This window comes from Sebastes fasciatus, chromosome 14, assembly GCF_043250625.1.
Source record: "Sebastes fasciatus isolate fSebFas1 chromosome 14, fSebFas1.pri, whole genome shotgun sequence".
In the NCBI taxonomy this organism is placed as follows: Eukaryota; Metazoa; Chordata; class Actinopteri; order Perciformes; family Sebastidae; genus Sebastes; species Sebastes fasciatus.
In genome coordinates, this window is record NC_133808.1 from 2,608,498 (window position 1) to 2,621,506 (window position 13,009).

Here is a 13,009-nt window from a genome sequence, read left to right on the forward strand (position 1 = left end):
TTCACTTTTGATTCTCAGGAAATGACTCGAGACGGAGGCGGAGAGGGTGGAGGACTGCTGGCTTGTTTTCAACGTTGTTGTCGAGGACATGCATGAAGTGTTGACGCAGACTGGGACACAGCCGAAGACAGGACACAGCTATTCAGTGGTCGTGTGACAGAGAAGTGAAATTCAACCAAAACTTGGCTAACAGACTACAGTTTGAAGAGACACCCCCACCCTGTCTCTCTGTCTCCCTGTCTCTCTGTCTCACTGTTTCACTTTCTGCTTCTCCTCGGGACTTTCCAGAGAGGTGAGTGAGTATTATCTCATCATATCACTTTATTTAGTCTTTTACATTAGCTGAATGTCATATTAGCGTCGAAATACACGTTAGACTTCAACTACTAAGGACTTAACTAGACTATAAAGTAACACAAAGCTATTGGTTCTGTTGTCTCGCGAGCACCGTGCGTCAGGTAGCTCGCGCTGACAACGTTACTCGTTAACAACCGAGTTACAAATATAAAATGGCGGCTTAATGAATCCAGAGCTAACTCAACTATGTTGATAAGTCAAATAAGGTTGTGAACAGTGAAACGAAGGGTGAACTATGTCTTTTACACCGTCAGTGTCGCTGTGTTGATGAGGAAGCTGTCCACATTAAAGCTGCAGTAGGCACAATGTTTCCATAATAACCTTTCAGCATGTTGGAACTCAAGTGTTCTGAGAGGAAACTACACTTCTGCTCCCAGTGTTGACAGATCTCTCCAGAGAAACAAGCAACCAGCAACCAGGTCTATAGAAACAATCCCAAAAGAAGCAACTCCCCCGCCCCACAAAAAAATCACAAAATTCAATATGACACAATATGAGAGAGAGGCAGCCACTTGATCACTTCATATATAGCCTATGTATGAATTTATTTTGGATTGCATGCATTTCATTTCATCATCCATTTTTAACTTTAACACTTTTCTTGTCCACTAAACTTAAAGTAGTAGAACATTTTATTTCATTTTTAGCTTGTAACTTTATATTTTTCTTGTCAACTATACTTAAAGAAGTTTGCTAATAAAGGAAAGCAAACTTGATTTTTAAGTGCAGCACAATGGAGGAGCAGCTCATTGAGGCAACTGCAGGAACACCTCAGAAAACGTAGTATTGAATACATGTTTTGCTTTCTCTTTGTAAAGTTTCCAAATTTTACATTTTACAAAAAAGTAAAGCATAATAACTTTCTTGTATACTTATTGCCAAGCAGTACACTAAACATATTCCTTTATGTAGTATTATGGGATAGGAGCACATTCAGCTCATGTCTTTTTGAGAGGTGATTGATACGTATATTGGATACTGTCTGTGTCTCCCTCTACTGGAGTGAAAGGAAATCAGCACTTATCTGTGAGGGAAAGAAGTACACTGTGGATCCCCTGCAGGCTATTAAAGCTGCAGTGGGCAAGATTGGAGCAAATATGATTAAAAAAACTGACAGTAGTGCATGAGACAGGTGATCTGAAAAAAATCATGTTCCTCTGGTGTCCTCCGGTGCTCCTAATAGCATCTGCAAGATTACACCGACCGGAGGAAAACAACCAATCAGAGCCGAGCTGGAGCTTTGCCGTCTCTGAGCAGCTGTCAATCACTCACAAACTCCGATCAAACAGTCAAACTAGGCAGCGCTGATCAAATATGAATCAATATTCTGTTACAGTAATGCCTATTTCTCTCCTCAAATGTGTTCAGAAACATCTTGTAGTGTACTGTTTAGCTGTAAAATGAGAAATGTTGTCACCGGGCAGCCATGTTGAGATCAGTTGAGGAAATACCAAGCACCGCCCACCAGCCGGAGCAAACCTTCTCATTTTACAGCTAAACAGTACACTACAAGATGTTTCTGAACACATTTTACAGTAACAAAATATTAATTCATATTTGATCAGCGCTGCCTAGTTTGACAGTTTGATCAGACTTTGCGAGTGATTGACAGCTGCCTCCATTGAATGAACAGCCAATAGGAACGCTCTCTCTCTGAAATGACCTGTGATTGGTCAAAGTCTCCCGTCACAGGCTAGTTTTTCTAAATCCTGAAAACAGAGCCATGAGGAGGAGCAGAAGTCTAGTTTTCTCTCAGAACATTTGAATTATAATATGCTGAAAGGTTATTATGGACTTTTTGCCCAATGATGCCAAAAACATTCTGCCTACTGCAGGTTTAAAGCTCTTGTTTAATTATTTTCCAATGTATAGTAGGGGTTTTCAGACCTGATAACACTGCCAGTAGTATTTCAAATTATTATAAGTCCACAAAACTGTGATACGGGTCACTGTGCATCAGTGGGTTCCTGGTTCTGGGGTAACAGCTGCCTCAATTATAGCCTCAGATGAAGTTCACAGCCGGTTGAATATAAGCTCCAGATTTAGTGTAAAGGGGATCGTTTTTATATATGGAATGATATAATCCAATTGAAAGACCAATGGTATGGTGAATAACTGTTTATATTTAACCAATAATCTAATCACTGCCCTTACTTTGATTTATAAAATGAAGTTCTTCCAGTTTTATTGATAATCACACTGACAAACATTTCCCTTCTGCCATAAGCTACAATCATATTTCGTACATATTCAGCTCAACATATTTATTGAGCATGTAAAGACGTTGTCAGTCATTCATTCGTGCATGGTGTTTGAGGTGTTCTAACGCTGTGTATCACATATATTAACCAAATACTGGTGTTATTGTATGATTTACTCACACTATGTTTTTCCATAGCTCTGTTTAGGAACCATGACCAGTAAACTCGATATTCCTCTTCATGGGAAGTCACTCAACATTGTGAGACAATGTGGCCCTGCTCTGGGTGAAGTCCTTCAAAGCAAGTTTGGATGTGTGGCCACCATCGATGGTGTGAATTTTGAAAGAGATCCGAGCAGTGCGCAGAAGACGAGGCCACCTGTTGTCCCAGAGAGGAGGTGTGATGCTACGCTGCATGGAGGTGTTCAGGTGTCTGTGTGGAAGGCCGATCTCACCAATTTCCAGGTGGATGCTGTTGTGAATGCGGCAAATGATCGTCTTCAGCATTATGGCGGCCTTGCTCTAGCTCTGTCCATAGCTGGCGGTCCACAAATCCAAAGAGAGAGTGATGATTACATCAACAAGCGCGGTGAATTGAAAACAGGAAATGCACTTGTCCTTGATGCTGGGTCCCTACCATGCAAGAAGATAATTCATGCTGTGGGCCCATACCTATCAAAACATCCCTCTAAGTCTGATGTTTCGGGTGCGGAACGGCTGTTGGAGAGGGCCATCGTGAGCATTCTTGATAAAGTTAAGGAACACCGTCTGCAGTCTGTTGCCATTCCTGCTATAAGCTCCGGTCTGTTCAACTATCCCCTGCCAGAATGTGCCAACACCATAGTGAGAACTGTGAAACGCTACTATGAAAGCTCCTTCTCCTACTCTACAGGACATCTTCCCAAAGAGATCCTCCTTGTGAACAATGACGAGCCTACGGTCAAAGAAATGGAGAGGACCTGCCGTCAGCTGTTAGCCGCCAGTAAAAGCATAAGTGATGCCAAAACCTCAACATCGACTGTCCAGCTTGGAAATGTCCATCTGACACTGAAGAGGGGAAAAATTGAGGAACAGCAGGTAAGAATCTGTAATGTTTCTGCATTAATTAGTTAATCGATTTATTTAATTATTTTACACATTTACAGGAACAGTGTGTAACATTTCGGGGGATCTATTAGCAGAAATGGAATATAATATTCACAACTATGTTTTCTTTAAGTGCATAATCACCTGAAACTAACAATCGTTATTTCGTTAACTTCAGCCTAGTTCACACTACACGACTTTAGCCCTGATTTTTCGCCCCCTGACAATTTTGGAGCTCACCGACAAAAGCCCCAGATCAGAACAAATCTGCGTTGGCTCGCCGCTCGCACATTGGGGCTCGAGCGTCATGTGTGAACTACTCAAAGACGCTCGCCGAGAGGCCTGCATGCCTCGCAGACACATTACAGATATCTAGCATGGTAATTATCTGGACCTGTCGGGGACTCCGGCCACGAGCTACAGCCAAAAAGAGCTCCAGACACGGGTTGAGGGGAAACCTGGGGGAGGAGGGGTCGCCTTTAACAATAGGAACCGACTTTATGTGCTGCATTTGCAACACGGAGCAAAGTTGTTGTTGCACCTAGAGGAATAAAAAGTAAAAAAGAGTGTTGAAACTGGTGGAAACAGGCTTTTTTGTGTAACACGTGCCAACAACAACAACATCAGCAGTGTGTCTCGCGTATGATGCATACATCATTTACTCTGTATTCCTCGCGTGTGTTTTTGTGACTAAACGTAGTTTGGAGACCTCATCAGGGATTCCTCCTGGTGAAAGATCTTGAGGTGTGTGACCCCCTGTCACCGGTCAGTCATGTAGTGTGAAAACAACAACGACTTAAAGACTCCTGATTACAAGACAGCAAGTTGTGTAGTGTGAACTGTACAGCGTTCTGATGACTTTGAAAGTCGTGTAGTGTGAACTTGGCTTTAGAATGAGCCCTTCATATCTACATAGGGAGCCGATCCTCTTCAAAGAGTCCGCCTTGTTGCTCCGCCATGTTTCTACAGTAGCCCAGAACGGACAAAGAAAACACCGGCTCTAAAGAGAGCCTTTTGCGTTTTTACGTTACCCGAAAGCCATCGCAATTCTCCAACACGCTTGCGAAACTGCGGTGACGTAAACCGCAGAGGGCCAAACCGTGGTACCGCCAGCTGCCGTCTCACTTCCGTTGCTCCAAATTTGTTATGATGGCCTCTGAGCGAGATGAACAGCGTTACCACGGTTGCACTTGGCTCGGCTCACGTTACCACAGTCTTGGAAAGAGAGGAGTGAGCGTAGGGTTGCTCATTTGGTTGCAATCTGCAACCACCCTGCTAAGTGCCACCAAATCCTACACACTGTCCCTTTAATGTGGATGGCTGCTCGTATAACAAAAATATTTGCATGTATTTTTAATATTTTCAAGAATATTTAAACTTTTACTACACTTATGTTCACAGACATGCATTTAGCCTAGTCCATAGTTGGAGTCACATGTAAAGAACAACAGTAGCTAAGCTTCTCTAACATTTAAGGAAAGATATTGAAGTCACAGTATGTACGTAGTACTTGTCACAAACTGCATATTTGCATTTTCATGTACCAACTATGTTTTCTCTCAGACAGATGTCATCGTAAACACTGCATCAGATGACCGGAACTTGAGCAGTGGTGAAATCTCCAAAGCCTTACTGCAGAAAGCTGGTAAAGAAATGCAACAAGAAATTCAAAATGCTCCTCAGAAAGGACATGTCATCACCACAAAACCCTACAGGCTGCCATGTAAAGAGGTGTATCATACTCGTTGCACTGCAAAGTGGAGCGACGGATCACGGCAGGTACAGTATGAGTTTAACTGTTATGGGGCGTTTAAGTAAAGGGATAATACAATATTTTTTTGTGCTTTTGTTCATTGTATGATATATGCAAAACTGTAAATAAATCAAATGTAGATTAAATATGCGACATCTCAAAAACATATTCTATCAAAGAGTTAATTTATTTAGATCTGTCTTCCTGATCAAGAGAGCACACATTCCAAGTAGTGAGAAATAGCACAACTGAAAGCCTAGAATGCACACTGTTAATAAAGCACATATCTATGTATAAAGTGTTTAGGTTGTACTTTATTAGGAGCTTGAATTTGTCTATTTGTCCACTGATTCATTCATTACAGATTCTTTTCCAATCCGTATTGGAGTGTTTATGGCAGGCAACCGCAGATGGCCACAAGTCAATCACCTTTCCTGCCATCGGCACAGGAAACCTCGGGTTCGGTAAAAAAGAAGCTGCCGAGATCATGTCGAATGCAGTGGCCGACTTCGCCCAAAAGGCCCCAAAGAAGATGGATGTTTACTTCGTCATATATCCTTCTGACAACGACACATTTAAGGTTGTATTTCAAAAATGTTGTCATGATGTTGGAATAATATTGCGCTCCCTTTTGGGGGAAAGAACGCTGCTGTCATAGGAGAGAAAATACTGAAAAGCTGTTGTGTAGCGGGTTAACCGAGGCTTTCACACGGAGATTTGAGGCTCATACGATACGTCAATATTCACTGTCAGTGTGGAAAATGGCTAAATGCTGCTGGTGACAGCATGGCTAGCTAACGTTAGCTTGAGTGGGAGGCTGCTGCAGTAATACAGTCATACATTAACGTTATAGCAGCATCAGACTGTCGTCTCCAACTAAATCTCAGCCTATAGATCAGTTGGTCATTAACACGTTGGTTATTTACAGACAACACTCAGCCTAACGGGATTCAATCAGATATGTAGAGATGTCTGGATCAGTAATATCCTCCACTGTGTTGGACGGGGGAAGACTGAAGGGACATGGCGGTGATCAACCTTCATTTATTAAGGTATCGCCAACGCTCAGGTTCAGGCCGCAAAATAATTATTAGACATGTGTATAAAACAAATGTTTGTATAACAAGAGATGAATGAATACAAATTTGTCAAAATTACAAACCAAACATACGTCAGCTTACATTGAAGGCTTTGGGATCTTCGGTTTTTCTATTCCCCAAAAGGGGGCACGGCTTTGACTTTTTGGGAATATGTGCTGGTCTGATGTATAGGGCATGGGCCGCGATTGGTTCGGGCGGGGTGACCTCGATACCGCGCCTCCACCGCCCGATCACTACTGCGCAGACACTGCCTCCAAATGACGTCAAAATCTGAAGATGGCATTTTGGCTTCACTTCAGTACAGTGGGAGGAAGTGGAGACGCGTTGTCCATCTTTATACAGTCTGTGGTCTACAGTGGGTGGCTAAAATATGACAGTAATCACACTAGAAAGACAACTTCAACAGCTATGAATCTAAACCAAAATACTAAACAACAACTGACAAGGGGACACTTTGTATAAAGTTGCTATAATCTTAATCAGGTAGGTCTAATGTAATATCTATGTTGTTAGGTGGAATGTGGTTATGTGTTTCCTGCTGTGTGAGACGCTCCCTATACTTGCTGATAATTGTTGACCGGGTTTCAGTTCAGTTGCTTATAAATGCTTTCTAACTTAATAACTCGAGGAATGAAATTCATGCTCTGTGGATGTGTCTCATTCAGGCTTTTGAGGAACAAATGGGATATCTCCAGAAAAAAGCATCTCATCCCAGCTTCACACATGGTAACACAATATTTCAGTTAGCATTAAAGTACTGCGATGCAGAACACTGGTTTTGATTCAAGAAACAACTAAATTTGCATTGTCCTTGTAGTGACATCCATGTCTGCATACTGTATGATTTGTCATTTTTTGCAGAGGTTACCGTAGAAACCAGTAAAGCTAAAGTAGGACAGCTATTGTTAAAAAATAATCCCAGCATAGTGGGAATGCATGTTTTTCTGAAATTATGTGAAAAATAACGGTGATCTTAAATTGCAGCAGCGGACGTGATCCTGTCTTCTCCGTCAGCATTTGAGCACAGAGATGGCGTCCGTGGTGGCGGGGCTCCCACTCCACAGATCAGCCTGAACGGGTCTGAAGAAACAACTCGCGAGGCTGACCGATGGCTCAGCAGGCTTCTCTTCAACTCCTCCGGCACTGTCGTTATCTGCAACAACTTCGTCCAGCACTTCGGCGAGCAAGAGCATCTGCAGCTGTCCCGTCTAACCAAACAGGGCGTGTTCATCGAGGAGTTCTTTGAGAAAGGTTGCGCCGGCATAAATGTAATCGGTTCAGATGAAGATGCTGCAGTTGCTGGGTTGCAGGTGGAGGCCATGCTCTGCAAAATCCAGAGGGATTTTGCCACAGAGGAGGAGTGCACCATGCTTCATGCTGTGTTGTCTAACAACGTGTCCTTTGAAAGAAAGACAGTTGACAACTCAAGCCCAGAGTTCTCTGACAGATTATCTGTCTTCAGAAAGCCCGGGCTGAGGATGTTGAAGGTACAGTGTGTGTAAATGCAACATGTGGGATGTGGTTGTGGGAAACTAAAGTTTTGTCTTTTGGTTGATGTTGAAGCAGTTTAATATAATAAGTGAACATATTACTTCCTCAAATGGAGGAGTGTTTGCACTAATTTGTTTCCAATACTGTCGATCAATTAGCTGCAAGTGTCTCATTGTGAACCACTGCTTGACCAGTGAAATATTTATTTTTTTAGGTGGACAGAGTGGAGAACCCTACACTGCAGACGCTCTTTGACCTCAAGAAAAACCAGCTCCGCTGCTCCACTCCTCGAAAAATGTTCCAGCGCATTCCTGCACAGTTCTGTGAGATGGTCAGCCGTATTGGATTCCATGCAGAGTACGCACCACCTGATGGTATGATAACGCTTCTACAAATAGCATTTGATAATATGCAAATAAATTCTTTACGTCCGATAAATGATCATAATTTCCAGGGTGTTGAATGACAGCCTTACAGATAGAGAAACTCAAAGTCAGAAGAGGGATGATATAATATAGAAACAATACAGTTATTTTTTCTTTTGTGCCTCCCTCTGTTTACAGAGCCAGCATGCGGAGAGGGCATCTACTTTGCCAGTGAAATCGAGAAGGCCATGGAGGTGTGGAAGGTGCAGAAGGAGCAAAAGGAGGAGTATGTGTACTTGGTGGAGGCCGAGGTGCTGACAGGAAACTCCATCCCTGGTACACCAGGTCTCATTCTGCCTCCTGCTGTGGGGACAGAGCCACACGTTGTGTACGACAGTGTGAGCGGAGGGCCTGATATCTCTGTCATATTTAGTGGTTACCAAGCTCTGCCCAAGTACATCATCACCTGTAGGATGTGGTGAGGAGTGATTTCTTCACTGTTTCCTCTGGGTTCATTGTGTCGTACGGAACAAATTCAAACCTAAGAATGCTATCAGGACTAGAGGAAACTGGACAACAGGAAGGTAGATTATTCTAAAACAAGCTGAAGTGCATTCTTGATTAGTGTCTTTGCTATTAGAAAGAAATGGCTGTTTGCATTACTCCTTGAGATCATATAATGGAGACTATTACCACAGTACCAGCTTATAATCAGCTTGAGAAACACATGTATTAGTTTTGAGTTGCTTATTTTTTTTCATTATAAGTTTGTTTCTTTTGGGTGATAAGCATCTATTACACATAGCAGCACAATCATTTGTATGTAAATCAAAGATTCCGCTTTAAAAATGCACTTAAAGCAACAACATCATACTTTTAACACTGAATGAGTCATTTGTTTAGAGCAGTCATTACCAAAGACTGGGTCGGGACCCGGAAGTGGGTCGCAGGAGATTTTATTAGGGTCTCCAAAGAAGTTTACAGAATTTCTCCCAGTCTTTTCAGATTTATATCTGCAGTACACCTTTGAGCCACATGGGGGAGCCTGGATGTTGGCATGATTGTTCTGATAATTGTAGCCTACTTATAACATTGTATGTAATTAAGGCTGTCAAAGTGAACGCAATAATAACGCGTTAACGTAAATTTGTTTTAACGCTACTAATTTCTTTAACGCATTAATGCAACTTGTGATTTTTAGGTTGTAACGGGCTCAGTTTTAAAGCTAGAGAGGATGAGAGGATACTGGCATCATATTAAACTAGAAAACATAAGGAATCCATTGGTACCATACTAGCTAGTTGGGAAGGAGGTTAAATAACGCTCCAAACTTACCCTAAAGTTTGACGAGGAAAAACTGTCATGGCCATTTTCAAAGGGGTCCCTTGACCTCTGACCTCCAGATCAGTGAATGTAAATGGGTTCTATGGGTACCCACGAGTCTCCCCTTTACAGACATGCCCACTTTATGATAATCACATGCAGTTTGGGGCAAGTCATAGTCAAGTCAGCACACTGACACACTGACAGCTGTTGTTGCCTGTTGGGCTGCAGTTTGCCATGTTATGATTGGAGTATATTGTTTTATGCTAAATGCAGTACCTGTGAGGCTTTCTGGACAATATCTGTCATTGTTTTAATTTGCTAGTTGATATCCAATAATAAATATATACATTAATTTGCATAATGCAGCATATTTGTCCACTCCCATGTTGATAAAGAGAATTAAATACTTGACCGATCTCCCTTTAAGGTACATTTTGAACAGATACAAAAATGTGTGATTAATTGTTATTAACTATGGACAATCATGCGATTAATCCCAATTAAGTATTTGAATTGATTGACAGCCATAAATCTAATATGAAAGGTTAGTGTACATTCTGTTTATTTACTGATGAGAGGAAAGAGCCTGTTAACACTGCATAAATGTATATTGTTTAACCGATGAGAGGAAATGAAAAGAGTGAGATAGCCTGTTAACGCCGCCTAAATGCATTTATTTGTTATATCTCTTTAAAATGGCTGGTTTAGATAATATAAGGTGATTTGAAAATGGCAGTAAAAATGATTACGAACGTTCATTTTTACACACAAATTGGCTCTCAGGATTTATAGATCAGGCCTATCGTAGATTGGGTAACAATGGTTTGTCCTTTTCATAAAGTGGGTCCCCAGAAAAACAGTTTGAGAAACACTGGTTTAAAGCACCACATGATACCAACAGACATAAAGCTGATTTATTTTTGTGTGTAGACGAAGACTAATATAACCTTTCATATAACAGATGAAAAGCTTTGGCTACAAACGTGATTGTATAGTAATGTAACTGGGATGGAGCACATGGGGGAGCTGGTTAATAAGAGTGTCTGATGCTGAAGTCAAAATTAAACTATGTTAAAAAAAAAAAAGTTTGATTCATCGTATTCTTTTTTCCAACAGTTTCTTTGGACACCTAACTTTAAGTCCGAGCTCTAAGAATATGGAAACACAGGCCGTGGCTTCTAATACTTGTGCAGCCTTGTTTACTCATCATTTATATTAGAAGGTCCTTTCACGAAGCTCAACAACAAAACCTCATCAGCAACATGGATTTAATGAAATTAAATACAATTTACATTTTACAAACATGTACACGTGTAACAGTAAACAAAATGAAATGCATCTATTAATATAAAGCTTTTATACAGGACATATGAAAGACATAAAGGGAAGTCTCATATTAATGATACAATATCACAACTGTTAGAAATCACAGTCTATTGAGCATTAAAGGTCATCCTTGACCTTGAAAATAATTTGACAAAAAAAAAATATTAACTCAAGGTCCATTTAGTAGCCTTTACTGGAGCTTTCAGCTGCATCTCAGCCATCAGTGGATGACTTTCACACAGTTGTCATGGAGACCTTGGTGGACCTTGAGTCAAGTCTTGTTTCTGCAGGTAGAACTTGTTGATGTAAATTGTTTCCACTGTATTTTACCAGTGCTCCATAAATAGTAAATACCTCTCTTTTCAGAATGTAAACAAGCATTAGAGATACATTGGAAAAACATTCAATTCGTAATTTGTGACCATGACTTTATAAAAAAATATTTAGCTTAAATTCGGTGTAACCACAACATCTGGCCTTTACATACAAAAGAGACCAATAATTTGACGGCACAACAGAATTCCAGAGACCTCTCTGAGGACAACAGGGAGTGTGTTTGGATATCACAGGGTGATTTACTACAGCTGTATACTGTATATGATTTATTACTGGCAATAATGTCACTTCTGAATGATTGTCTATGAAACTGTTACAGCTGTTAAAGGGGGACTACGCCCATTTTCAAAATCCATTCATGTTATTCCTATGGTCCGAGACAGTCTAAAAAATATCAGAAAACGTGAACAACTCTCCTTTCCCTGTGATGTAAAGATCACAACAGCAAAGACTATATAAATACAAGAGCGTTCTCTCTTGATTACAAGACAGCATTCTCCTAATTACAGCATTTTGAGGTAGATTGTAACTCGTTTTGTCATAATTTAAGATGATATACCTTATGTTTCTTATATACAGTATTTGTGCTATTATCCTTTATTATATTTATAGAAAAGCTAATCATGTCATTCTGTCATTTTTCACTGCCACCTACTGGCAATCGTAAATGCGGCAGTAACCTACATACACCGACCTTCTCAAACCTAAATCAGATTAGTAGTTCACAATATAATAGCACAATAAATATTGTAGGCCTACAATGGAATATTCATGTATTTGGAAGGGCATCTGCATGAATGAGTGTACCTTCGGATCAATCATTTCTGTATCAACCGTAAAACAAAAAGGTATAAAATAATTCTCTACTCTGGGACAGTATGGAAAAGCAAGTTTGCCGCTTGATTGCTTTTTTCCTTCTTCCCTTTTTGAAATACAAAGCAATGCAATCGTTTTTTTATTGTGAGCCAATTAAACAGAAAATTGATTCCAGTATTCGTCCATGTGTTCTTTCCATACGGTCTGATGAATGTTTTCATAATACTACAACACAAAAATCAGAATATCACAAGAAAAGGGACAAAATAAGAGAAGGAAGCATGTAATATCAGCAGAATAACATTGAAATGTACTCTACTGATGTGGGACAGTCAGAGAGGCGTGTTTTGACTGATTATCTGTGTTGTACTATATCAGTGCCACGGTTTAGAAGTGATTGTTGTGTAGGTCGCTGCTCTCCTGCTGCTGGACGGGCAGGGAGCTCCAAACAGAGCCATGCAGCCAAAATATAACTGTTACTTCATAACAAGCTATGATGAAAGTGAGCCGGCAGAGTTGATTTTTCTGATGTAGGCCTACTCATTGTTTAGAATGTAATTTGTATAGTGTTTATATATAGGTCGACAAACTATAATAACTATACTTTAACCATCACCACTGCTATGGGCTTTTATTTTGAATTAGAGAGCGGGTATTTCCTCCCCTGGTGTTTCTGTTGATAAAAATAAAATCAAGCAGTGAATTTGCAGAATAACAGAAAAAAACTATTTAATACCTTTTGATTCATGTTGTTTATAGAAAAGATGATTCATCTGAAGGGACATTCATTAGCTGCTTTATTCTGCATGGACAGAGAACAAGGAGCTGTCAGTAAACAACAGTGAAAGCTCAT

The 13,009-nt window shown here is 40.6% G+C and overlaps 1 protein-coding gene across 5 annotated transcripts; it reads left to right on the forward strand.

Moving 5' to 3' along the window:
• Positions 1–135: 135 nt before the first annotated feature.
• parp9 (poly(ADP-ribose) polymerase family member 9) lies at positions 136–10,763 on the forward strand. Of its 5 annotated transcripts, none has more exons than XM_074658141.1 (9): positions 136–292; positions 2,756–3,634; positions 5,207–5,422; positions 5,761–5,976; positions 7,162–7,222; positions 7,481–7,983; positions 8,202–8,361; positions 8,551–8,874; positions 8,933–10,763. In XM_074658141.1, the coding sequence occupies exons 2-8, from the start codon at positions 2,771–2,773 to the stop codon at positions 8,832–8,834; spliced, it is 2,304 nt and encodes a 767-aa protein (XP_074514242.1). In that variant the 5' UTR covers positions 136–292; positions 2,756–2,770; the 3' UTR covers positions 8,835–8,874; positions 8,933–10,763. The 5 variants fall into 5 exon arrangements, with proteins under 5 accessions (XP_074514242.1, XP_074514241.1, XP_074514240.1 ...); XM_074658139.1 differs by having other exon boundaries at positions 139–296; XM_074658140.1 differs by having other exon boundaries at positions 8,551–10,763.
• The last annotated feature ends 2,246 nt before the right edge of the window (positions 10,764–13,009 follow it).

Coding starts and splice junctions, on each gene's coding strand:
- parp9 (XM_074658140.1), top strand. CDS start 2,771: ATGACCAGTAAACTCGATATTCCTCTTCATGGGAAGTCACTCAACATT. Junction 3,635..5,206: donor GAAAAATTGAGGAACAGCAG/GTAAGAATCTGT, acceptor GTTTTCTCTCAG/ACAGATGTCATCGTAAACAC. Junction 7,984..8,201: donor CCGGGCTGAGGATGTTGAAG/GTACAGTGTGTG, acceptor TTATTTTTTTAG/GTGGACAGAGTGGAGAACCC.